The sequence below is a fragment of the Furipterus horrens genome, unplaced genomic scaffold (assembly GCF_987537825.1).
Source record: "Furipterus horrens unplaced genomic scaffold, mFurHor1.1.pri manual_scaffold_11, whole genome shotgun sequence".
NCBI classification, from domain to species: domain Eukaryota; kingdom Metazoa; phylum Chordata; class Mammalia; order Chiroptera; family Furipteridae; genus Furipterus; species Furipterus horrens.
In genome coordinates this window covers 4,260,536-4,286,688 of record NW_028327181.1, presented here as the reverse complement: position 1 = coordinate 4,286,688, position 26,153 = coordinate 4,260,536, and the positions used below count along the sequence as shown (strand labels likewise).

Here is a 26,153-nt window from a genome sequence, read left to right as displayed (position 1 = left end):
TGGCTGTTGCCCAAAGGCAAATCCAGTTGCCTTTCAGGAAGAAGGGGAGTGAACACTCATAAGTTTTCAAGAGAATCCCCAAAACTCAGGACACAGCCAAAACGAATGATGGAACAGGGGCTAAGAGCCGAAACCGGGGATGGGAGTGGCAGCTGGCGTCACCCAGAAGGAACGACGGGGTCCAGGCAGTCGGAGGAGCCAGGACTGGAGTGAGTCCTCCAGGCTAGAACACCAGAGCCCCTGCGGGAAGAGCCCAGGGTCGTCTCCATCTGTACAGAGAATGACAGCATCCCTGGTTTCCGGGAAATGAGGCCCCTCTCAAAGCCAACAGCAAGCTGGACAGGCAGGGACCCGGGGCCCCCACCCATGATGAGCCACCATGTTCCACACACTGTAATGACCCACACCTCCCACACTCAGAACCTGTTACCTGGGGCCCCTGCGGAAACACAGCCAGGTCCTGAGGAGACCTCGGAGGGGCCCCATCATCCACGAGACACACACACACAGATGCAGAAGTGATGTGGCCCCCAGTTTCTGCCCATGAGTGGCTGCTGCGCCCCTTATGATCCTGGGGCATGAAGTTCAATAATTTGGCTCCCACGGACCTCAACGCTTCACCTTGTGGGGCGAGGCGAGGGGTGACCTGTGCAGCTCACTACCTCAGACTCTCAGGGGCCGTGGTGACCTCACATACTCCTGCATCCTGGGCCGGCCTTGGGACGCACCCCCACCCGCCCCTCTGCCCAGTTCCGGGCCGCCTCCCAGTGCCCTCGTCTCCTGGTAGTGAGCGTGAAGAGGCACTGGGCTTACAGAACAGAACATTTATTCCCTCTGGTCATGGCGCAAAGGCGGCCCCGGCCACGTCAGACCATGACCCTCTTCCTGGACCTGATGTCATCCCCCCTTTCGGCGATGCTGTCCAGCGTTAAGGCCCTGCTCTGCAGCTCCCTGGTGGCGTAGTTGCTGAGCACCATCTGCCGGAGGCTGCTGTGGTCCAGGGGCTGGTCCACTGAGCCAGAAACGGGAAGTCAGAGCCGGCACACGTCCTTCCCAGGGATGGCGCCTCTCGGGCCCTCTCGTGGGTGCCCAAGGCAAGGATGTCCAAACCTGCTTTGGGGTTCCTCCACGATGCTGGGGGTTGGCGTATGCCCATTCTCGGGATTCAGGGAGGAACAGGATATGCTCAGAGGTGCCCGGACAATAACCTTCTGCCTCCCAGGGGAGTTCGGTTTAAGCCCAAGGAGACAGGGCTACCATGTGCAGCTGCCCAGGCTGGAAGCTGCACAGAACGGAGGGGCCGGAACCCAGCCCCCACGTGAGTGCCGACCCAGACGGGGCACCTTTTCCTAACGATTGTTCCCCAACGGGGTGCCTCTTCTAATCCACACGTATGAGCCACAGAGGCTAGCAAGCGACGCGAACCCAATGCTTATCGATGTTCCCTTGACCAGAGGAGGAGACGTCTTCCGTGAGTTCCTGACCTTGTGACCCACGCCCCGCCGACCTCCTCTTTCGGGAACGCAAAGGGCCAAGGGGAGCTGTCCCCAGGTGGCTGCCGTCAGCCCCGGCTCTCACTCCTGCCCAGGCTGCAGCGAACGCAAGGCGTGTGCGCTGGGCACGTGCGTGTTGGCTGCCCTCCCCCTACGTCCCGGGCACACCTGCCCGCACACTGAAATGCCGCTCAGAGGAGAGGGGCGGCTCTTTCACAATCGATTCCTCAAGCGACACAAGGTCATTGTAAAAGAAAAAGCGAAAAACACAGAACTGTTTAACTCAGAAATGCGAAGTTCTCTGCAAACTGCCACCCAGAAGTAGACACGCAAGTGAGCCTGTCCACCGCCTTTGTCCCCATGCGCATACTCGCAACACCTTCCGCCCCCCCACTTCTCTCCCTCCGTCCTCTTCCTCCACCTCTTCTCCTCATCTCTCTCTTTCTCTCTGTCACCACATATATTTCTGTCCCTATTATATGTCAGGGTTACGGAGGCCTGCCCTGTGCATTGTAGGACGATAGCAGCATCCTTGGCCAAGTTTCCCCCTGAGGAGTAAATCACCCCTGGTTGAGAACCACTGAACATATGTACCATATATATTATATTCTATACCATTGCCTTCTTTTTAGTGGCTGCATAGTATTCCATTCTACGCATGGGAGAATTGTAACGTATTTAACCAATCTCCAATGGATGGGCGTTCCAGTCATTTCCAGTCTGGGGCTGCAGTGAACATCCTCCTACCTTCATCTCAGACCCCCGAATAAGTTTTTCCTGAAGGACCAATTCCCTGATCACAGGCTTAATGGGTGTGCCCATCTCTCAGGATTCCCGTACATGCTGACAAACTGCCCTCCAACAACCAGGTGGGGCCGATGATTTTATCCCCAGCTTCAGAGATAAGGGCTGGTCCCCCCTCTGTGACGGGGAGTGACATGAGCTTCTGCCTCTGAAAGGAAGGAAGATTGCTTGGCCAATGCTGGAAGGGCCACCGTTAAGGCTTCTGTCATGAACCAAGTCACAGCTGCTTCAACCACGGGGTTGGGGAACACGAATGGGACGGTCCAAGGGAGGTCCTGGGTGGAGTGAGACTCAAGAGCAGAGGGGGAGGGGGAGAGATGAGATCAGGAATCTTGTGAGCCCATGACTTGCCAATTTGGAAATTTGGGGACATTTTAAGGTTCGTTTTAAATGGTCACAAAGTAGCTGTGAATTTAAAAGCTACCCAGGATAACTAAACTTTAGGATCTGTGGCCAGGCCATTGGGCCATAGCGAGAAGCGCCCCTAGAGAACCAGGTCATGTGGCCACAGCCAAGATGGTCCCCAGCAAAGTGATGGACCCAGAGGGCTCATCAGAAAGGGGAAACTGAGGCTCAACACTACAGACCCTCATGAGCAAAGGCTTCCTAGGACCCTTAACCCAGCGACTGGGGAAGATCTGGGGACAAAGAGGACGCACCTTCATCCAACTTGTCACTGAAGGGGTCGGCCCTGAGCACGGGGGCAATGACCTTGACGGGTTCTGCATTCCTCAGGAGGGCAGAGCCGCCCCAGAAAGGGTTGAGGAAGGGTGGCTGGTTCTCGGCCTCGGCCCCTTCCATCTCCAGGATCCTCCTGTAGGACTCTGACAGCAGCAAGTCGTTGGTCTTCTTCTCGATAATGGCTGGAAAAACCAAGGCAATTAAGATAACTGCCCGGAGGCCTGGCTGCAGGGGGTCTCAGGGTGGCACCCCCTTCCCGCTGCAGGGGAAGGGAAGGAACAAGAAGCGGCTTTCTCTTGGGTTACACCATGCATTCTTGAGAGGGCAGTACCACCTCAAAAGGGTAAAATTTGGTTCTCGAGAGGCAGGAAACAAACTGGCTCTGTAAGGTGTAGCGCACAGATACACGCACAGGACATGAACAGTTATCCAGTGCATCACAGCATTAAATGCTTATGAGGATGGGGCAGTTGGAAACCAATGTCTAAAAAGGCTCCTTAGAAAGTGGAGGAACACCGGGTGTACAGCCTGTGAGCCCTTCTAGTGACTCATGAAACTGGCGAGGGTGGGGGCTCTCTTGGGAAACTCCCCAACTCAAACTCTGTTCTTAAGAAACTCTAGTTTTATTTTAAGAGGAGTGGAAGCCATTCGTTCCAAATCATCGTGATCTGTGTGGGTGCACCCCTCCCTCTCTGTTCTGAGCTCAAGGCCTGTGACTAGACACGTGTGTTCTAGTTAATAGGCACTGGCTACAGGCCAGGCCTTGGCTACATGCCAGGTGCTGCTCTGAGCGCTTGTACATCCTCCTTTCCAATCTGTAAGCTTCTCATTTCTTTTTCTTGTCTTGTTGCGTTGGTTAGGACAACCAGTACAATACCGAACAGGAGTGATGAGAGAGTAAACATCCTTTTCTTATTCCTGATCTTAGAAGAAAAACATTTAGTTTTTCACTATTAAGTATGAGGTTACTTGTAGGTGTTTTTGGTAAGAATTTTTAACATGAATGAATGTTGAATTTTGCCTAATGCTTGTACTGTAATGATCATATAGCTTTTCTCTAAGAACCAATAACCTTACAAGTAAGGTAGGCATTGGGTTTACCTCTTATTTCTTTTCTTCTTATTTTTATGAAAAAAATAAAAAGACTAAACTGAACTAAACTAAAGCACAGAGAGGTTCAGAAAGTTGCCCAACGTCACACAGCTTGTAAGAGTAGAACCAGGATTTGAACCCAGGCAGGCTGGCATTATTGCCCACATGCTTCACCACCAGACTCACTACCACAAAAAAAAAAAAGAAGAAGAAGAAGAAGTCCTTATGCCTGGTTACAGAAAGTTCTGGAAATGGTTCCTAAGAGTTCAACAGGCCCCAGCCTGACTCACCAAAGTACTGACAAAGGTTGGTGTCGGTGATTTTCCCCGTCTCCCCTAACTGCACCAGGATCTTGGTGGCATCACAATTTATTTTCTTAAACAGATTCTCCACCGAGTTCTTGAGATGCTCCAAGGTCTTGTTGATCTCCTTGTAGCTGTTCTCATATGAATCCGCCTCCTCTGTGGTGGTCTTCAGTTTCTCCTGGTGGCAGACCCCAATTCCCACCCCAGATCAGCCAGGCTGCCACCCCTGGGGTCAGCCTACCCCAAAGACTTGCAACAGGGTGAGGTTCAAGATCCTTTGGGGCCAGGGTCTCCAAACTGCAGGTTTCCGAACCTCAAAGGGGGTGTGAGATCAATTTAATGAGCCTCAATCAGCATTAAAAAAAAAAAAGAATTAAATAGAACAGAAATGAAATGAAGAAAAAAATACCAGTATGCACTGTAGGGAATAAGGGTAAGTATTGTCTGGATTCGTTTTTTGTGGGGGTTTTTTTTTATTAAAAGCTGCTAACTCATTTTTTAAAAAATTGTCGCCCACAGGAAAAAGTACATTTTACATTTGCAGCCTAATACCTACCTAACTACATATATACATACACGCAGACATAGGTGTTTTTATATATTATCCAATCAAATGAAAATAAAGTTCCACAAATCAGTATTCCTATTGTATGTCCTAATATTTTCTATTCTGTTCTGTTCTATTCTGTCTCATTGTTTGTAAATGCTGGTTGCAAACCAACAAACCAGTTTCAGCCCTCACAGCTTAAAACACACTGCTGTAGCCCAGTGGGTCTCCAAGGGGTATCCCAGGACCAGCAGCGTCAGCTGGAATGGGGAACTTGTCAGAAATGCAGGTTGTGGGCTGCGGTCCAGACAGACTAAACCAGAGGCCCTGGGGGTGAGCTCAGCGATCTGTGTTTTAATGAACCTCCAGCTGACTCTAACGCACAACAAAGTTTAAGAACCTCTGCCAGTCCGTTCGATTGCAACCTTGCCTTCCAGTTAATATCACCTAGGAGTGGTTGCTGCCCAGACCTCAGTCTCAGAGAGTCAGGGTCACTGGTCTGGAGAGCAGCCTGGGCGTCGGGAATGTTAAAGCCCCCCTGGTGCCCTGACTTGCAGCCTGGCTGAGAACCCGTTCCAGGGCGAGTGCCCCAATGCTTCCTGCGTCTCCTTCTGAGCTCTGCACTCGCAGAGGTGAACTGGGCCTGCTAGGATGGGCCCCATGCACCAGAGGTCTGTCTCAGATACTGATTCCAAGGGGTCAGCCCTATCCACAGATTCATTTTCCAGGTGAAGAAACCGAGGCTCTGAGGCAAACAGCCAGGATTCCAACCGTCTCTCAACCATTACACCAGGGAGCTTCCTGTCCCAGCTGCATTTTCCTCATAGGACAGCAAGAGCTGCTCTCCTGTTCTAAACGTGCATCAGAAGTTCACATGATTAAAGTTTTTAAAAATTGATGTGATGATGATAACACGTGTCCAATACCTAAAATGTTCCAGGCATTTTACATGCATGAGCTCAGCTCATCCTCACAACCACCCCAGTTTTCAGATGAGGAATGTTGAGGTCAGAGAAAAGTGAGCTTGTTTTAGCTCCCCTGTGTCAAGTTGTTTAACTCCCTGACCTTGGGCTCCACTCTTTACTGGGACAAGGCGAACATAACAGTCCTATGAAGTGAGAACCATTATTATCCCCATTTTACAGGTGAGGAAACTGCAGCTCAGAGAGGCTGAATCACTTTCTCAGAGTCACACAGCGAGGAAGTGACTTTTCTGGGAGTCATATACAAGCATTTGTTCCCAGGGCCTGGTTGCTTAATTTCTATGCAAAACCCTCCCGTTGAGAAACTGGTCCCATCCCTTCCCCAGGAGGGGCCGCAGATGATGAAATGGAAGGTGTGTGGAAAGGGTCCAAGAACAGAGCTGATGAAAGTGATCTTCAGCAGGAGCAAAGAAAGCATCTAGTGAGCCTACGCTTAGTAAGAGAAATTCTCCTGCACAGCATGTTTGCATTTGAGAAGACCTCCAAGAGTCCCGTTAGCCCCAAAGGAAGAGCTGACGGTGGGAGAAATGCTTGGTGTGAGCTGCCCCGCTTAGGGCTTCAAAATCCCGAGATGCAGAGCAGCACTAGCCCTAACCTGGGGGCTGGGTGACCCTAAGCCGAGGACGTGGGACCACAGGCCTGTGCCTAGCTCGGGGAGGGTCGCCTGGAACTTAGGCCCTGCCTGGAAATCCAAGTCCTCATACGTGGACTCCTGGGGGTGGCCTCTGAGCTGCAGCCGCTCAATGGGCAGCATGTGCTTTGCTGCCCCGCGGTGGCCAACCGGAGAATGGCACGGCCATGGCTGTCTACCACGTGCGCGCGAACAACAGAAATACACCCCGGAGAAGGGACAGGAAGTGACCCAGCGACACAGTTCCTGGGCCAGAAACCAGTGGATTAAAACGGGGCTTTGCAGTCAACTCTCTGAGTTCACATCTTTGGCAGGTGTGTACTGTCCATTCTCCCTTTATACCTGGATAACAAAATCCTGATTGTACTTAGGGTGGCAATGTGCCCAGCTACAAGTTCTATTTCCAGCTCTCCTGGCAATAGGGATGGCCAGTGCAGTGTAAACACAGAAGTCGCCGGCTGGGACTTCAGGAAAGGAACTTTCCAGCTGGCCGACTCTCCAGCAAGGCCCCTTTTTTTTTTTTCCCCTGCTTTCCCCACTTTCTTCCTGTCTGGAATGTATATGTTATGGCTGGACCATCAGCAGCCACACTACAACTATGAAGCATCCTTGGGAATGTACGCCACACAGTAAGGACAGCAAAACAGAAAAGGGGAGCCTGGGTCACTGATGACGTTGCGAGCAGCCCTGAAGTGCCTATCTTCTGACTTATTTCTTAACAAAGTAAATAAACTATCCTTTTTTTTTTCAAGATTTCATTTACTTGTTTTTAGAGAGAGGAGAAGAGAGGAAGAAAGAAAGGGAGAGAAGCGTCAGTGTGCAAGAAATACATCTATCAGTTGCTCTGGCACCCCCAGCTGAGGACCTGGCTCACAACCCAGGCATGTGCCCTGAAGGGGAATCAAACTGGTGACCTTTCAACCCACTGAGCCACACCTGCCAGGGCTAAACTTCTATCTTGATCAGGCCACAGTTATTTTGAGTTGCTGCTATTAGCAGCTAAATACCATGCAAACCTCATACAGTATCCCAGCTCCATGACATTGACCTACTGACTTTGCCTCCCTGAACCTCGGTTTCTTCACTGTGAAACGGAGACATCATAGCACGTACCTCTAGGGCTGTTGTGAGGATTAAGTGAGATCGTGCCAGCAAAGCGCTTAGCCCAGTGCTACTGGTATGTAGTGATTGCTCAAGAACGGTTTATAAAAACTGTTATTTTTAAAAATATTTTATTTACCTATTTTTAGAGAGTGGTGAAGGGAGGGAGAAAGAGAAGGAAACAAACATCTGCCAGTCTGCAACCCAGGCATGTGCACTGACAGAGAATCGAACTGGTGACCCTTTGGTTCATAGGTTGGTGCTCAGTTCACTGAGCCACACCAGCCAGGGCTGTAATAACTATTATTAATTGAGAATAGGCTACAGCCAGGGCAAGGGGGGAGGAGGAAGAAAAGACTGAGGCAGAGATCTGTCTGCAATTTGCCAGCCTGGGGTGAATTATAGGTGCATGGACCTGGGCTAAATTCCCTGAAGTCTTTAAAATGGACAAAAAGGCCTAAGGGACAAAATTCTGCAGCAATACCACAGCAAAGGCCACCTGCGACAAAGGGTCAGGACCTGTCAAGTTATGACTCAGGCAGTAGAGAGTCACAGGGCAAGTGTCTTACTCCTCCTGAGAACCAACGGACAGGATGCCTGACAGACAGACAGGCAGGCAGACAAACAACAGAAACTCCTGCGTCCCTCCCCGTCCTGGTCTTACCTCCAGCTGTCTCAGAACAGAGTGGTTGTCATCCTGGGACATTTTCTGCTGGGACTGCAAGAGGACGATCTCATTCTGCTCGGGAGAAAACCAGACCATGAGAAGTGGGTGCCACCCTTGAAAATGAGCCTGTGCCTCAAGGAGCTTATGAGGACTTAAATGATTCAGCCCAAGGAGCACAGAACCCCTGACCCCCTCTTATGCCCCTGGAGGCTCCTAATGCAAAGAACAGTGAGGGCACAGGAGAGTGGATGGCTCCTTTTTTTCTGGATAAAGGTCTAGAACAGTGCGGCCAATAGAATTGTCTGCAGTGGTAGCAACGCTGCCTGCACCATCCAGGACCGAAGCCACTAGCTGCCTATGGGTACTGAGAACTTGAAATGTGGCTAGTGCCCCGGAGGAACTAATTTTCAAATTTAATTTAAACTTAAATCACCCCATGTGGGCTACTGTAACGGACAGGTGGCTCCAGAGCAGGGTTCTCAAGCTCTAGCATAAACCAGAATCAGCTGGAAGCTTGTAAAATCACAGGGTGCCGGATCCCGCTCCCAGAGGTTCCGATCTCGTAGGTCTGCATGGGGCCCAAGAGGGTGCATTCCTAAAAAGTTCCCAGGAGATGCCGCCATTGCTGCTGCTGCTGCTGCTGCCGGTTCAGGGGCCCGACCTGAGAACTCCTGAGCTAGACCAACGTGTCCAGTTGTAAAAGGTGTGCGCCCATGGCTGATCACGTCCATCCCTAGGAATCTGTCCCATAGAAATAATAGGACAAGTGGGCAAAGGAGGTCGCTCAAGGCTGCCCACTGTGTTACTGTGTATAATGGCCCCCATCAGGGACATCCTTAATGTCTACTGATGGGGGGGGGGGGGGGTAAGTCAATGATGGTACATTCATATCATGAAGGGAAAGGGTCTCAAATAAGAATATGGTTAAATGCATATTCCCGGCCCATTCTCAGAGAATCTAGGTTTCTAGGGAGGGGATAGGGCCTGGGGAAATGCGTTTTTAAGAAGGATCTTGTGATTCTTACTCCAGAGCCTCCAGGACCCCCAGAGCCATCAGAAAGAGCATAGGAGGTGTTGGGAGGTATCTAGGATGGACTTCTGGGAAAAAAGTTGACATCCATCCTAATGCGAGAGACAGGCTGTGGCGCTAAGACAGAAAATAGATCATGGTGAATGGGAAAGATCTAGGTCCATTCTGTTCGGGAACCACTACCTGGACAGGTTAATTTCTAACTGGAGTCCTCAAGTCCCTCTCTATGGCTTGACTCTGTAATTCCACTGGGATGAGTAAGGTGCTCCTTCCTGGAAAATTGAGAATTCAGGGTCCTGCCAACCCCAGACCACCCTTCCATCATTCCTTCAGATGTTTGCAAAGAGCGTCCCTGCAATACTAAAGGTGGCCACGAGATGGCAGCGGCGACGCACCGAAACGAGAGGTCCTAAACAAACGGGGCCGGTCTGGGCGCGTGAGGCGGGCGTGGGCGTGGAGGTGGGGTGTATAGGGGTCGGGACGCTCCGCTTCCCATGGCAAAGTGGCCGGAGTCTTCGACTCTGTTCTCCCAAGAGAAATCAGACCTTCAGGTGGAATATCTTAATTTTTAAATGCTGGCAACTAATAAATTTAAATTTTGCGGGATGGGGAAGAACAAGTGAAAGAAGGCACGCTGAGTCCGTCCAGCTTAGGGCCTCCAATCACAGCCCTCCAGGCCGCAGTAAAGTCAGACGTTAGCATCCTAATTGCTTTTAACTTTTTTTTTTTTTTTTTAACTTAACCCTAGACTGAGCAGAGGTGCCACAGGAAGGCAAAAAGGTAAGGTCTCAGACACCCCTTCCAGACTCCTCTCAGTTGATATACACACTTAATGCGGTCATGTCCCCTCGCACCAAGTGACATTTATAACCCAGGGTTCAGTAAACGCCAGGCCCCCCCTTCATCTGGGGCTGCTCCATCTTATCTGTTTTATAAACTGGTGTTTCCGCATAACCTGGGTTTAAACAAAAATGTTCTCTAGATATTTTTAGAAAAGTTTGGAAATGACTGCTCTCGTTCAAGTAGGCGCTCTACAGAGAAGGAGCCCGAGGCCCAGAAAGGGCGAGAATTTGTCCATCTTTCATCACGTGTTCGTGCCGATGCCAGAGATAGTCTGTGCAGCAAAAGGCGGAAAGGAGCATACCCTCAAGGGGAACGGGAAGGTCAAGGTCATTTACTGTTTGGAAACCATTTCCTGGTGCCTGCCAGGGTGTGCAGGGCCTTCCTGGGCACCAGGGATGCGGGAGAGTTACACTGTGAGCTGAACGTCCTCCATCTGTCCCAAGATCTACCCACCTTCCTTCCCCACCTCACCCTCTGCCCCAGGCCAGGGGCTTCCTGGCCCCCCACTTGAGTTAGGCCCATTCAATAAGAGACACCAGCTGGGGATTACAGGGTAGGAGAGTGAGGTTGGGGGCTACCTGCCCACTCCTTGGCAGGTCACTAGTTTGGTCACATCCTTCCAGGAAGGACACACAGACAGCTTTCTCCACACACCCCTCTCCTGATGCCAGAAACTGCTCCCTCTCCTCCCCAGGCCTGGAGCCCTCTCTTCTGGCTGGTCCTGCACTCTCCCTTTTTAATTTCCTTAGACCTTTGTAATTAGCGCCTCTTAAAAACTCACCTCCCTTTGCTCATTGAGGGTATGCCATCCGTTTCCTGTGACAGCCCTAACCGACACAGCCGCCTCCATTTCTTCCTTTCCTGCGTGCCACCTGTACTATTATTATCCACCGATCTATTGCCACCTATGAATACTCTTTAAGTCAACCAATTTTTGTTTATTATATTGATCATTATTTCTTTACTATTATTCCTTATCACACTAATAATATCCAAGTCACAAGTTTGCTCTCCAGCTATATTTTTCCTCATCCTCGTTAAAATTAATTCATCCCTAGTAAATTAGAAGTTTCCCTTATATATTCTAGTTACTAGCTACGTGCCCGTAGCCAGCATACGAGCCCAACATTCAGGAAACAGTGACATTACAGAAGGAAGTGGCTCTTCTTGTCATATAAACGGAGCACCGGGACCTCAGAGGACTAACAATGAATTCCCAGAGGAGGTGACGTTTGTGCAGGGTCAGGACTAATGAGCAATGAGTGGCATCTCACCAGAAGAAAAGCAGGGGAGTGAGGAGGAGGAAGCACTACAAGGAAAGCCTCAGAGGAGGGAAATGCACGGGCCCTCTGGGACTGGCAGCTGCCAAGGCTGCCAAGGGGGGTCACAATGGGAGCTGAGCCTGCAGGGGCAGGTTGAAGCCAAATTTTGAAGAGTCTGGAGTGTCACACTGAGTTTAGACTGTACTCTTTGCAGACTCCGGGGAGTAGGTAGCCCAGGGAGCCAATTAAGTTTGAGAAATGACGGGTTCAGCAAAGGCAAACAGGATTCTTTGCCACAGGACTTGTCAGAGCATTTCTATGTTCCTGTACATCAAGTCTCTCTGAGATGAATTGACCATCTCATCTCAATTCTGCGAAGCTGCTGCTTAACAGAGGTCTGCAAGCTTTTAAGGCAAAGGGCCAGATAGCAGGTGTTTTAGGTTTCACAGGCCACATAGGGTCTGTCTCACATATTCCTCTTTTATTTATTTGTTTCTTATACCCCCTTAAAAATGTAAAAACCATTCTTAGTTCATGGGCTGTACCAAAACAGGATGCAGGCCATATTTGGCCACAGCTAGAGTTTACTGAACCCTGGATTATAAATGTCACTTGGTGTGCGGGGACATGGCCATGTTAAGTGTGTATATCAACTGAAAGACAAATACCAATTTCAGAAAGGTTAAAACATAAGGGGAGCACGGGAAATGTAGTGCTTCAAACTGATTCGGCCTTGAGGCCTTTCTGCTGCAGAGCGTCTGGGGGAGTGGTCCGAGGAGCCCCCTTGGGGGAAGGCTGCAGGAGCAGGGCCTCGGGCCAGGAAGGAAGAGCCACCCTGACCTGGATTTTCTCAATTTTCTTGTGCATCCTTTCCATGTCGTTGTTAAGCTCCGTGATGTACATGAACCGAGCGAAGTTCTTCTCTTCCTTGGCCAGGAAGTCCTCAATGAGCTGATTCAGGTTGCCGCTCTCAGCCAGCTTCAGCAGCCGGAGGTGGGCCACCTCATAGCTCTCAAAGCTCTCAGCCTTGCTCTTCTTCCTGTGCTTCTTGACCTTGAGAGCTAGAAAGGGAAAACGAGCAACAGTAAGTCCAAAAAGGCAGGTGCTCGGTGCGGCGCCCAGCAGAGACGTTCTCTGTGTTATTACTGCCGTGCCTTGGGGAGAGGCTAGACTTTCCCAGGAGGTGGGGCAGGAGCTTCACGCCTTGGTTGCTTCACAAATAACTGAAGACCTACTATGTGCCGGACACTGAGCTGAGCTCTGTGGATACAAAAATCTTTGCCCCACAGAGCTTTGGTAGAGGGGTCAGACAAAAAGAGAAAGAAAAAGAGATCCTAAGTAGACAGCAAAAGAAATCCAATGACTACCATGTGCAATGGAGGAGACCTATCCGGTGCTGTGATGGGGCAGCTGTGATGGGGCAGGGAAGTCCTCTCAAAGGATGTAGCATTTGAGTAGGGTGAAATTCAAGGAGGCCCTGGGGACAAAGGGCCTGAAGCAGGCTCAGAACTTGGCAAATTCATGGAATTAGAACCAAGAAAGTTCTCCAAACCTAGTTCTCTGCAGCCTGTCTACCTGTAATAGCCAACTATCCTGAAACTCAGTCATACCTTTCTGATTTGGCCCCCATGTGGCAATTAGAAGAATCTTTCTAGATCTTTCTAGGCACATCTGGCCACACGACCCCTTTACATACGTGGTTCTCCATTGTCCTTGGGATGAAGCAAAAGCTTCCCAGCATGCTTTAAGATCTGGTCCCCTCTGCCCTCAGGAGGGTGTACCTTCTTCCTTTTTGGCCTCCTCCTCGAACTCCATGCGGTCATTCAGCTTGATGAGCAGGAAGGACTTGAGCTTGGTCTCATGGGCATAGATACGCTCCAGCTCTTGGATCTCCAGGTTGTGCTGAGAGATGTCCTTCTGCTGGCGCTCCTGCATGGCCGCCATCCGAGCCGCGGCTTCCAGTCTGGGTGAGGGGGGCACGGGGCCTGAGTGTCCCGGGACCTTCCCTTCTGCTCCCCTCTCCCTGCCCGCCCAGGGGGACTTTCTGCAGATGATCATCACTTCTTTTAATCAGAGGGGGGAGGAACAACCATCTTTACCTGAATGACAGGAGCTACCAGCTCTAGACCACCTCCAGGAAATTATTTTTCTGTCACTATCACCACCACCATCATCCCCACCATCATCATCACCATACACATCCCCACCATCAGCAGCAGCATTATCACCATCACCACACACATCCCCACCATCATCACCATCATCATCACCACCACCATCATCACCATCATAATTATCACCACCATCATCACCACACACATCCCCACCATCATCATCACCACCACCACCATCACCATCACCACCACACACAACCCCACCATCACCATCACCATCATCAGCACCACCATCGTCATCACCACACACATCCCCACCATCATCATCCCCACCATCACCATCACCACCATCATCACCACACACATTCTCACCACCATCACCACCACCATCAGCCCCACACACATCCTCACCATCATCATCATCCCCACCACCACCATCACCATCACCCCACACACATCCCCACCGTCATCATCCCCACCATCACATCACCAGCAGCAGCAGCAGCAGCGGCATCACCTGCCCATTTCTGCGCTGCAGCCACTCCCTAACACACAAATGTTATCTGACCCTCACCACAACCACCCAGAGGCCCTACAACAATGTAGCAGCGATGGGGTCAGAGTTTAAACCCAGACCTCGCTGACTCCAAAACACGTGCTCTTCACAGCCAAGTTACACGCCTTTTGCCCCGATGAGTGTAAAACCAGGAGCTAGCGCAGACTGAGAGCAACCCTGGGACTAGAGGCAGGGGTGCCTGGAGGGGACACTACAGCACAGAGACTTGAATCTCAGCTCCACGACATCCGCCATCTACCTGGACCTCAGGTACTTTGGCATCTCTAAGCCCTCACTTCCTGGTCTGCACAGCGGGGCTCTACTCCTGTGGCACCTGTGACGGCCGAACCGAAGTACCTGGCATCACGCTTGGCCCACTTTCAGTGCTTGGGGTTACGGTGATGATTTAAGGTCCCTGGACACATAAGCACAGGGGGCAGTGGTGGCCCGAGAAGGAAGCTAGATGCTCGGCAGGGGGCTAAGGGCGTCCGGGCCCACCTCTGCTTGTAGGCCTGAGCGGACTGCTCGATGGCCACATTCATGGTTTTCTTCTGCATTGACAGGCACCGATGGAGCTGCTGGTAGACGTTGTCATAAGCAGCCTTCTCGTACCGCAGGTCCTCAATCTCCTTCCGGAGCTCAGCGTTGGCGGTCAGCATCTTGTCAAACCGCACGGTGACCTATGGGGAGGGCAGGAGCTAAGCTTCCGGCCAGAGGGGTGGAAGGCCTTCACCCCACCCCCCACGGCAGGCCCACGGAACAGCGGGTTGGAGCCCTGGGTGAGCGGCTTCAGTTGACCACCAACTGGCTCGGTGGCCTTTGGCGAGTTACTTTTTCTGGACTTCAAATTTCTCACATACTTTTACACCTAACTTTTAGTTTTCAGTCATGACAGGGAAGGGGGAACAAGCTAAATGACACCATGAGGAACAGTCAGCCAAGTGCAGAAAGTGGGACGTCCCACAGGACCCCTGACCTGAACCCCTAAACAAGCAGATGACGTAAGGCACGTTGGGATGGGGCTGTTCCCATGCAGGGCTTCTCCAGCTCGGCTCTGGGGCATCGCGGGCTGGATGACTGTCTGCGGCGGGGCTGTCCTGTGCTTTGCGGAGGGAAAAGCTGCAGGGCACCACGGAACCGGCTCAGGAAGAAACAAAACCGGAACCGACCTCTAACAAAAACGCTCACCTCTACAGACGAGTCCTCATTACACCATGTGTGTGTGCATCCATTCATTCAATCCACAGTTTGCTGAGCACCTATTCGGAGCCTCACAGCGTGCTAGGCAGTCGTGATTCTTAACCAAGGGGAACTTTAGCCCCGCCGGGGTTGTTAATAATAGTGCAAATGGCTGTGTGCAAGCCTGGGAGGTGCTGATTTAGTGACTGCAGAGGGACCCTGCATTTTAACGTGCATCCTAGGCATTCTGAGGCAGGGCTGCAGATCAGGGTGCAGGGATGGTAAAGAGACACTGCCCTGCCCTCAGGCAGCTTCCAGGCTAGGGGGGAGGCAGACAGAGATCAGATCGAATTTGCTTCAGCCACTCCTGGTTAAAGCTTGGTGGTCAGAGCATTAGCAAAGCTCAGAGCTTTGTGTAGCGAGTTAGTGACAGGCTTCCCTCCAAACCCATTCACTTTCTCTCCCTTCTGACTCTTGTCCTGGGAGCCGCGATTTCACCAGCCAGACTGGAACATGTTGTTTGTACTTGCCCAGCATGCCTTCTCCCTTTCTTTTTGCGTTTTAGGGGTACCACTTCCTCCTGACTCTCAGGCCGTATAGTTCAACAGGGCTGCCCTCCCCAACTTGGAGCGGGGAGGGCAGTCGAGGGTAGTCACATGACTCCCTTCCACCATTTCATTCTTTGGAGCACAGCCATCAGTTCAGGAATGGGCATGTGACCCAAGCTGGCCCAGTGGGAACCCCGGGGCTTGCGATTGAACTCTCAAGGCAAAGGCGCTCCCTTTCTGCTGCTGTTTAATCACATTGGGAGTCGCCTAAGGATGAAGTCCACCCAAAGGAGAGGTGGACAGATAAAGTGTCCTAAAGACAGGTTTAGAGCACCTAGATCCACCTATGCCTGAAGGTACCGCTTCTCCCCTGAGTTTTTCACTTCTATGACCAATATGTTACCTATTTTGGTTTAAACCAGTTTGCACGTGAATCCTGTAGGATGTCCACGTCTCGGTAGACTGAAAGTGATCCGGAAGCGCCACCTTTCTTTTTATCAAGTTATGCGCGTGTGTGCCTAACGTTTCTCCGAAACACCAATGGCAACCAAAAGGCCCCAGCTCCGATAGAGACACGTGCAGACTGGCACGGGGGAGGGAGGTCTGAGTGATGCTGCCTGGTGAGAGCTAATATTTGAGCTGCTTCTTGAAAACAAGGAGTTTTTGAAGCAGGGACCTCAGAGTAGGCATCCCAGAAGGGAGGGCGTGGGTAGACGGCGTGGCGACAACGTCGTGTGCTAAGGTGCCGGGAGCAAGGAGAAAGCCACCTTGGGTGACAAGGGGCCAACAAGAAAGGACGGAACACAGTGGGCAGAGGGTAAATTCTAACAGGCCGCCTGGTCTAGGCGCACCGTTAGCTCCCCACCTCCTGAGTCACCTATTCAATGAGCTGTTCTGCTCGGGGCTCCCCGACACCGCCCTTCACTCTGAGCGAAGGGAGCAGAACCGTCTGCAGAGCTGCAGGGGACGCTCTACGTACGAGGTTCAGACGAGTTTCTAACACGTGGATCTGCTTTTGCAGCTTCTGGGGGTTATTGGCCTCCTGAATTTTCGTGAAGATCTGTTTTTGGTTTAAAATTTTCTTTTCCATCTGAATAATCTGGGGGGGGGGGAAGAAAGGAAGATAAAACCCAGCTGTGTTAACATCTGCAGGGGTACAAGTTCAACCGCTCGCCCCCTTGATTGTGCTAAAACAAAAACCGCGACGTCCTTTCCTTTCCCATAAACGGAATTTTAGTTTCTCTCTCAGATGCCTGCTCAAGTCAACCTACTCTTAGCCGGTCTGGGGTAAAACGAGGCAATTTAGAGATGTTGCTCTCCCCTGTGTATGTAAATTTCACTGTGGGTATAAATGCCATCTCACCCTAAAGCCCTGGTTTCCAGCAGAAACTTCCAGCAGGCGTTTTCCCCAACAGGCCTTCTGTAACCTTGTGGAGTGTCTCTGGCCTCTCGCAATGATGGAGCACTAGTGGCATGAAAGCGTGCCACATCCCACAACAGGTGAGACAGCCCCAGGCATCCAAGAATTGTCCCCCGTCCTTGGTGGCTGTCCGGTGCCCCTCTGGAGGTTATCCAGGTAAAAAACACCTCTAAGATGTTCTGTACCGAGAACCAAACTGTCTTCTGCATAAAAACACACAGTACTTCTCATTGTTTTCTAAAAGACACCAAATTATCCAGGAATGTAGTCACTGTATAAATCAAGAGAATGCTCTTTGCTTGTTTGGAACTTCACCAGGAGTTGGTCACCGTTTTGGAAATCATGTGACCAGCACAACGTGAATCGTGTTCTTTGGTTGAGGGTACAATAAGCACCGATCTGCTTGCAGGATGGAACGCCCAGTGATTCTGCATATCGACAGCAGGCCTCTGACTCTATCTCTTAGATCAGGGGTCTGCAAACTCCAGCCCATCGGCCACGCCCAGCCCACTGCCTGTTTGTGGAAATGAAGTTTTACTGCCTCCCATCCATGCCCACTCTTTATTTATTGTCTATGGCTGTCTCCCTGCCACCAGGACGGAATGGAGTAGGTACAACACGGCCTACAAAGCCAGTTTATTTACTCTCACTACAGCATTCAGTTGTCAGCGGGAGGCTGTCCAGAGCCCTTTTTTCTACCACAACACCTGGCAATGTTCAAGGTGGCCATCCCGTCGGCCTGGTCCCAGGATGAGAGGGTATAAGAGCCCCTAGCCAATCCCTGAGAGACAGGGAGCATGAATGAAGGAGAAACCTTCATGGTTTTAAACCGCTGAGTTGGAGGGGGGATGTTTGTTACTGCAGCATAACCAAACATCTCCTGACTGACACAGTAAGATTTGGGGGATTTATTCAAAGTGCAGTGGGGAGGCACTGGAGATCACAGTGGAGAAATGGATCAACAGAGCTGGGAGATCAGGGCCACAAGGTGGTGGAGACAGGGACCACAGTCATGTTTAGGAAGGTGAATATGGGGGAGGTCACATCTGGCCCAAGGCACCATGGGTGCGTCCCCCGCCCTCCCCTCTGCTCGGTGTTCTGGCCAACGCTTTCAGAGGAAGACCGTACCTTCTCATCCAGCTCAGCCAACAGTGTTTTCATTGATTTAATCAAGGCCTCGTACTCCTCTTTGGTTTGCAGCAGGAAACGCAGCTCTACGTAGCTTTTCTCATTCGCATCTAAGTTCTTGGAGGACTTGATGAGACTCAGAAGCAGGGTGAGCTCCTCCTGCTCCTCTTGCAGGGTCTTGATTTCCTTGCTGCGAGGGAAGCGGTGTGTGACCAACCCCAAATGCTCCAGTTCGCCATCATCAGACGCGCTGGACTGCTTCACTGGGAAAGGACACCCCAAGCAGGAGGAGGGCTGTGTGCAAGCCTTGGTCCCGGTCTAGAACTCAGATCCCTGCGATCCAATGCCACTGCCCCAGCGCTGCCTTTCTCTGAGGGACAATTTTTCCCCTAGGGAACAATTTGCAGCTGTGCCTGTCAAAACCCATTACCCAGACATGGTGGGAGCCCCCACATTCTCTTTTGCCCCTAGCTCACTGGCGTCTGTCTGATTGTGCAGACTTCCTTTCCAGACTTTAGAGCCAATTACCTCTGATAATGAGAGGCAAACCCATCAGACAGAATTTTTCAACTTTGCATCAACACAGCGATGCACAGCAACCTCTAACCTCCACGGGTCTCTCTACCTGGGGTGCTAATGATTTGTTAAATTGGAGCCAGGACATGCGTCTCCTCCTTCCTCTCCCTCTGTCTGCTCTAGAGAAGACAGAGGTGGGGGTGTGGGCAAAGGAGGATTTAGAGAAGAGAGAAGGCTCAGGAGACTGCCTGGCAACTGAGCTACAGAAACCAGCACAGAGGCCGGGTTGCCGGCCCCCCCTGGGCACCCCGCACCCACTGCTGAGTGCGGTCTGCAGGCCAGCTGCCCCCGCATCCTCTGGAAGCCGGGAGAGATGCAGACACGCAGGTCCCAGCTCAGGACCTACTGGGTCAGACTCCGATGCTCTGTAACAAGATCCTCTAGTGACTCACATGCCCATTAAAGTTTTGGAAGCACCACGACAGAGCAGCAAAGAATGTTCCAGGGTAAGCGTCTGCAAAGCCTTTTCTACAAAGGGCCAGAGTAAATATTTTAGGCTTTTCCCGCCAGACAGTCTCTGTTGCAACTCTCAGCAAAGTAACCAAAGGCCCTGCGTAAACAGATAAGCGTCGCTGTGCTCCAGGAAAGCTTTATTTACAAAAGCAGGCAGCCGGCCAGACTTCCCGGAGGGCAGTCCTCTGCTGACCAGAGTCCTGAAGCAGCCCACCCAATAGAACACCGTGAAGGGCCGAAGTGGTCTCCAGCTGCTCTGCCTGGTAGCACCCACCAGGCACGGGTGGCTCTGAGCACTCGAAATGGACCTAGCGCAACTGAGGAACTGGTTTTTTAAATTTTATTTAGTTAATTGCAAATGTAAATAGCCACGTGTGGGTAGGGACCCCCAGAGGGCACAACCAGCTCTACAGCATCTGGTCTTCCACACCTGGCAGCTGGGACCTCTCTCCCATTTCAGCCCCTCTTGGCAGGGGGTCTTCGTAAAGGTGAAGAGAAAAGACAGAGAGGGAGCACAGAGTAGCTCCGATTTAGGCTCTCAGAGGGACGGGTCAAAGCGAAAGGAAGGTCTGTCTGTCTGTCTCACAGGCAGGTCTGGGATGCAGTGAGGGGCTGTGAGGCGCAGAGAAGCTTAAGGTCTTCGCTCTCAGGATGCGGCAGGTGCAGGGCCAGCTCTGGGGAGAAGAACTTCCTTAAATAGTGCACCCCAGTTCCGGCATTGTTCGCAGGGGTCCACTCTTCCACTCCTCCCCCTTTCAGTTCTATCACAGAACACCAGGTCTATGGACGGGAGCAGGTACAGTGGGGTGCAAAAGAGCGATTCAAGAAAAACTGTCAGAGACACGCCAGGCAAGGGGCGTTTCCTGATGCGCACCGGGGGTGAAGCGGGGGGTCGGGCTCAGATGGGCAGCGGTGAACCACACAGCGCAAAGGAGCATAGTCTGTCTGCTTAAAGAAAATCCCATTGACTTGTTGGTTTATTACACTTTTCTGAGAGACACTTTATCCTATTCTAACAAAATCCCTACGTGATGACAATGTTTCCAACAGATGGTAAAGAAGTGCCTTGAGAAAGGGTGACTTTTTCTTTTTTTAAAACAATTATATTTTATTGATTATCTTATTATAGTTGTCCCAATTTTCCTGCTTTGCCCTCCGCCACCCAGCACCCCCACACACTCCCTCAAGTGTCCCCGCCCCGTTGTCCCTGTCCATAGGTCATGCATATACAAGGTCATTCTGGAAAGAGTCCAGCTATTGCTAATGTAAGAACGGTTTGTGCAGCATCGACATAACCTGGCAGCCAAGGAGAGTGGACTGGTATGCTCATGCATGAACAATGATGACTTCACTGTACTAGTCAGTGGAGGCAGTAGATGCTATCGAGTAAGCATGCATACTGTGTGGCTGTCACATTAAAAAGACGGAGCAAGTAGAGTAACAAATCTCCATCAAATTTTGCGTTCAGCTTGATCATTCCTCCATGGAAACTATTCAGATGACTCAGAGGCTGCCGCTGTGGGCAGCTGTTGATTGGCAGCTTCCCCACGACAACGCACCTGCTCATGCATCACGTCTTGTGCAGAGATTTTTGGCAAAACATCAAATCACCCAGGTGACTCAGCCCCACTACAGCCCAGATTTGGCGCTCTGTGTCTTCTGGTTTTTCCCAAAACTAAAATCACTTTTGAAGGGGAAGAGATTTCAGAACTGTTGGTGAGATTCAGGAAAATACGATGGGGCAGCTGATGGCGACTGGGAGAACTGTGTGAGGTCCCGAGGGGGGATAAGATGTCATTGTCCTATGTACAATGTTTCTTGTATCTCCATCAATAAATGTCTCTTTTTCCTATTACATGGCTGGATACCTTCTGGACAGACCTCGTATGTTCTTTGGCTACTCCATTCCCTATGCTGTACTTTACATCCCCACGGCTATTCTGTAACTACCTATTTGTACTTCTTAATCCCTTCAGCTCTTTTGCCCAAGTTCCCACCCCTCTTCCACCTGTCAACCATCAAAATGTTCTCTGTATCTATAATTCTGTTTCTGTTCTGCTTGCCTGTTTTTTAGATTCAATTGTTGATAGATATGTTTTTGTTGCTATTTTAATATTCACTGGTTTTCTTCTTCTTGAAGAAGACCCTTTAACATTTCATATAATGCTGGTTTGGTGGTGATGTGCTCCTTTAGTTTTTTCTTGTCTGGGAAGCTCCTTCTAAATTCCTTCAATCCTGTATTATAGTTTTGCTATATAGAGTTATTTTGATTGTAGGTCCTTGCTTTTCATGACTTTGAATATTTCTTGCCGATCCCCTCTAGCCTGCAAAATTTCTTTTGAGAAATCAGCTGACAGTCTTATGGGGCTCCCTTTTAGGTAACTAACTGCTTTTCTCTTGCCACTTTTAAGATTTTCTCTTTGTCTTTAACCTTTGGCATCTTAATTATAATGTGTCTTGGGGTGGACCTCTTTGAGTTCATCTTGTTTGGGACTCTCTGTGCTTCCCAGACTTGTATGTCTATTTCCTTCACCAGGGTAGGGAAGCTTTCTTTCATTATTTTTTCAAATACGTTTCCATTTTTTTGCTCTCTCTCTCTTCCTTCTGGCACCCTCATGATGTGAATGTTGGTATGCCTGAAGTAGTCCCAGAGGCTCCTTATACTAGCCTCATGTTTTGGATTATTTTTCCTTCTTGCTGTTCTGATTGGTTGATATTTGCTTCCTTATATTCCAAATCCCTGATTTGATTCTTGGCTTCATCCACTCTACTGTTGATTCCCTGTACTGTGATCCCTCACTTATCATGGGTATTACATTCCAGACCCCTCCGTGATAGGTGAAAATCTGCAAAGTAGGAAACTTATGTTTATTTTAGTATTTACTGTACAGTACTGCAAAATCCCACAATACAGCGAAAAATCTGTGATAAATAATTAAATATAATATTTTTTAAAATCCTGCGATACAGTGAAACTGCGATAAGTGAACCACGATATAGAGAGGGACTACTGTACATTATTCTTCATATCAGTTAGTGTATCTTTCATTCTTGATTCTTTTTAATGGTTTCCATGTCCTTTTTAATGCTGTTGAAGTTCTCTCTGGGTTCATCCACTCCTCCCCTAAGTTCACTGAGCATCCTTATAACCAGTGTTTTGAGCTCTGCATCTAGTAGCCTGCTTGTCTCCATTTTGCTTAGTTCTTTTTCTGGAGTTTTTTTCTTTCCTTTCATTTGGGCCATGTTTCTTTGTCTCCTTATTTTGGCAGCCTCCCTGTGTTACTATGTATTAGGTAGAGCTGCTATGTCTCCCAAGCTTGGCAGAGTGGCCTAATGTCATAGGTGTCCTGTAGGGTCCAGTGGCACAGCCTCCCCTATCTCCCAAGCTGGGTACTCAAGGTGTGCCCACTGTATGGGCCGTGGACACCTCCTATTGTAGTTGAGCCTTGATTGCTCCTGGCACATCCAAGGTCAGCCATCACCTCTGTTCTCTCCAGGGCAGCACAGCATAAGCTATAAAATGACCTGCAGATGGCTGCTACTTGTCCTGGGCTTGGAGGGTGCAGGCAAGGTCAAGCTGTAAACCAAGGCCAGCTGATGCTAGTGCTAGGCCTGAGGCAACTTAGCAAGAGGTATGGGGCTCACTGAAGCCAGGTGCTGCTTGTTTGAGAGAATTTAGGAGAATGTGAAGCATGGGCCGAGACAAGCCATTCATACGGAAAAGCCACTGGCAACAACTTGGGCTGGCCTACAAGGTGAGCGGGGCAGGGCCTCAGGGAATCAGCAGGGTGGGGCAAACAGTGTGAGCCCGGTTGGTGGAGTCTCTGATGTGGCGCCAGCCTGTTGGCTTTGTGGCTCTATGGGGGGTGGGGGGAGGGCTCAGAAAAGGAACATTGGTTTCTGCCAGCACTTCTGTCTGGGAGAAAGCTGCTCCCCAGCTCTCACCCTCATGCCAGACAATTCAGTTTCTCCCCGTATGTCTCTGGTGCCTTTCTATCTGCTGCCCCTTGTGCTGGAGCTCAGAGTGAGTGACTCTGAGTAAGTCTGGGCATGTGCCCTGTAAGAGGAACTTCCAGGGACTCCAGCAGTTTCTGTCTTTCAAGGCCTCAGTCTTTGCAGGTTTTTACAGCCAGAAGGAATGTCAACTTCTCTTCCTGGCACTGGAACCCTGGGCTGGGGGTGGCTGTTGTGGGGCTGGTACCCTTCAATTCTGAGATATCGCTCCCGATTTTTATCTGCCACATGTGGGTATAGGACCAGCCTGGTTCCACATCTTCTGCCTCTTCTACCAGTCATGATATAGTTTGTTCTTCAATCCCGTAGTTGTAGGGCTTCCATTCAGCTCAATTTCAGATGATTCTAAATGATGGTTGTTTTGTAGTTTAGTTGTAATTTTGATTGTAATTCTCAGTTGTGCAAGAAGGCGAGCTGTGTTTACCTACGCCGCCATCTTGACCACAAGGATCCTGCCTTTTTCTAATTGACATGAAGATCCCACATGGACTAGTAATGACTGTGAGTGAGTCAAGTCCATGGAAAATCTAAAGAACCCCTTTTTCCTATCCTCTGAACTCCACGCATCATCTAACAGTAAGATTTTCTTTCTAACAATGGGTAGTTTCTGCCTGTACAAACATTATGGATGGAGCTAAGGAGTTACATTCCATTGGAGAGAATCTAAGAATATCTGTTTTCTTATTCAACCCTGGGGAACACCTTCCTACTGCCCAAAGACACTACACACACACCATAATTCTAGGGTAACCCAATTTAAAATATTCTCTTGCCGATCCCATAAGGACGCACAAGCAGGACACATCCTTTGGGGTGTCCGTAGCCTCGTGATTTCTCCTTCTCGGGGCATTCCCGCCTCCAGTGTGAGAACCATGGGAATGATACCCACAGTCATTTTGTGGCCTGTGCCCAAACCCCGCCTCCGGTCACGGCTGATTGTACCAGGAGCAGACACCAGGCCCAAGATGACCCAATCGTCTTCTCTGTCTCGGGATTCTGGGACTGGAGCTGATTCACAACAGTCTCTCCATGTAGCCCTTGGCAGCTCAAGAGTTGGAGGCAGCCGTCCCCAACCTGCCACAGCTGAGACTCAGAGAGAGAAAACCCACATGTAGAAAGAAACAGGACCCAGAAATGGTTTTCCATTAGGGTCCTTGCCTGAGACACGGGTGCCCTGCTCCCCTTGGAGTCCCTGAGACACCCTGGACTCTGAGAATAAATCTCCCCTCCCTACGGAAGCTATGCTAAGTGGCCCCCAGATTAGGTTTGGAAGCAGGCCCCTGGCCCGAGGCCAGATGAGAAAGCCAGGCCCATGAAACAAAAGCCAAATTTTTCTCCAAGTTCATTTCGTGCAAAGCTGCAATCATCACTTACTGCTGGTTCAGGATCTTCTGCTGGGAGCGGAAGTTCAAGGACTTGCGACTCTCCGCCATCTTCCGGAACTGCTGCTGCAGCTTCTGCAGCTCCGCCAGCTGCTCTTTGGCCTTCTCTGAAGGTTCCTGGGACGCTTCGGAGGCTTTCCTCCAGTGCTTCCTTGACTGGGAGAGACGGGGGCATGAGCAACAGCTAGGTGACCAGAGAAGCCCCTGTTCCAGCTCCAGGACAGAGAGCAGGAGGGCTTGCCTGGGGCTCACCCCTGGGAGAGCCCATCGCTTATCTGTCACCTCCCTCCTAAGGTGGCCGGGACAGAGAGGAGGTCAGGCCTCATGATTACATGCTGCAGAGGTAGACGTCTGTGTGACCTTGGGTGAGTCACTGAACATCCTAGCCTCTAGTCTCTCATCTGCACAATGGGCACCCATAAATCTGTTGTTAGGATTAAACGAGCGGGTGTGTGCACGCGGGATGGCACCGTGGCTGACCCAGAGGAAGCTCTCTCCACGCAGGGGCTGTCAGGACCTACCATCGGCATGTCGAAGGAACTGTGCTTTCCTTCTGCTCAGATACTGGGCCCAGGGCGGTCAAACTCAGCGACTGCTCCTTCCTCTGTCTGCGGCGCCCTGGTCACGGTGGCAACAGGGAGAGAACTTGTAAGCGCCCTCTGCTGGTGGCGCAGGATCCCAGGGGCACATTCTCCCCCACCCCTCACCCCCTACAAGTCCCTTCCTCCTCCCGCCGCTTGGCACACGAGGAGGACACCGCAGACGGCTGCCCGGGTGTGACAAGAGGCGGCCGCTGCTTCTTTTTTTTAAGTAATGTTTGCCTAAAACCTGTTCCTTTCACGATTTATTATTAGGAGCCAGGCAGATGGTTCCGACGGGTCCGTTACCCTCCTGCTCCCTGTGTTCCCAAAGAAGCGTGGGCAAATGGCATCAGGGAAGAGTGTCCCCTGACAGGTTTAAAGCGAGATTTGTCCAGCTTAAGCTGTGTGGGACCCCCGTCTTTTAAAGCAGGAGCTGTTGGAACCGAGAGGCATTTTTATTGTTTCATAACTTGAAACGCATTTGGCCTGGAGGTAATCAGAGGAGGGGGTGACAATGTTAACCCTCCAAGCCCTCCAGGGCTGTGAGGGCCCCTCACCTCTGCTCCCAGACCTCAGGAGCTAGATTCCTAAGACAGAAACTTCTAGCTTTGCTACCCACTGAGGGGTCCCACAGTATAGGGGCTAAAGCATTGGTTGTATCAACAACCATCATATGTCAGCAAAAATTCCTCTTCGGCCACTTCGAACCCTGGGCAAGCTACTAGAGTCCTCTGGGCCCACTCTGCTCCCTGCGAACAAATCC

At 50.7% G+C, this 26,153-nt stretch overlaps 1 protein-coding gene across 1 annotated transcript; it reads right to left on the bottom strand.

Moving 5' to 3' along the window:
• Positions 1-840: 840 nt before the first annotated feature.
• CCDC63 (coiled-coil domain containing 63) lies at positions 841-25,422 on the bottom strand. The gene is made up of 11 exons (XM_090291263.1): positions 25,331-25,422; positions 24,802-24,965; positions 18,385-18,574; positions 16,816-16,935; positions 14,608-14,789; positions 13,221-13,402; positions 12,280-12,500; positions 8,302-8,376; positions 4,361-4,553; positions 2,957-3,160; positions 841-1,012 (listed from the first exon to the last, which is right to left on the bottom strand). Exons 1-11 carry the CDS (start codon positions 25,337-25,339, stop codon positions 867-869), a joined length of 1,686 nt encoding a protein of 561 aa, XP_090147389.1. The 5' UTR covers positions 25,340-25,422; the 3' UTR covers positions 841-866.
• Positions 25,423-26,153: the final 731 nt, after the last annotated feature.

Bases quoted from the DNA above. Each gene is read 5' to 3' on its own strand.
- CCDC63 (XM_090291263.1), bottom strand. The intron at 13,403-14,607 runs GTGGGCCCGGAC...CCCCTCACCCAG, and splicing joins GCTCAGGCCTACAAGCAGAG to ACTGGAAGCCGCGGCTCGGA. The intron at 1,013-2,956 runs GTGCGTCCTCTT...TTTCTGGCTCAG, and splicing joins CAGTGACAAGTTGGATGAAG to TGGACCAGCCCCTGGACCAC.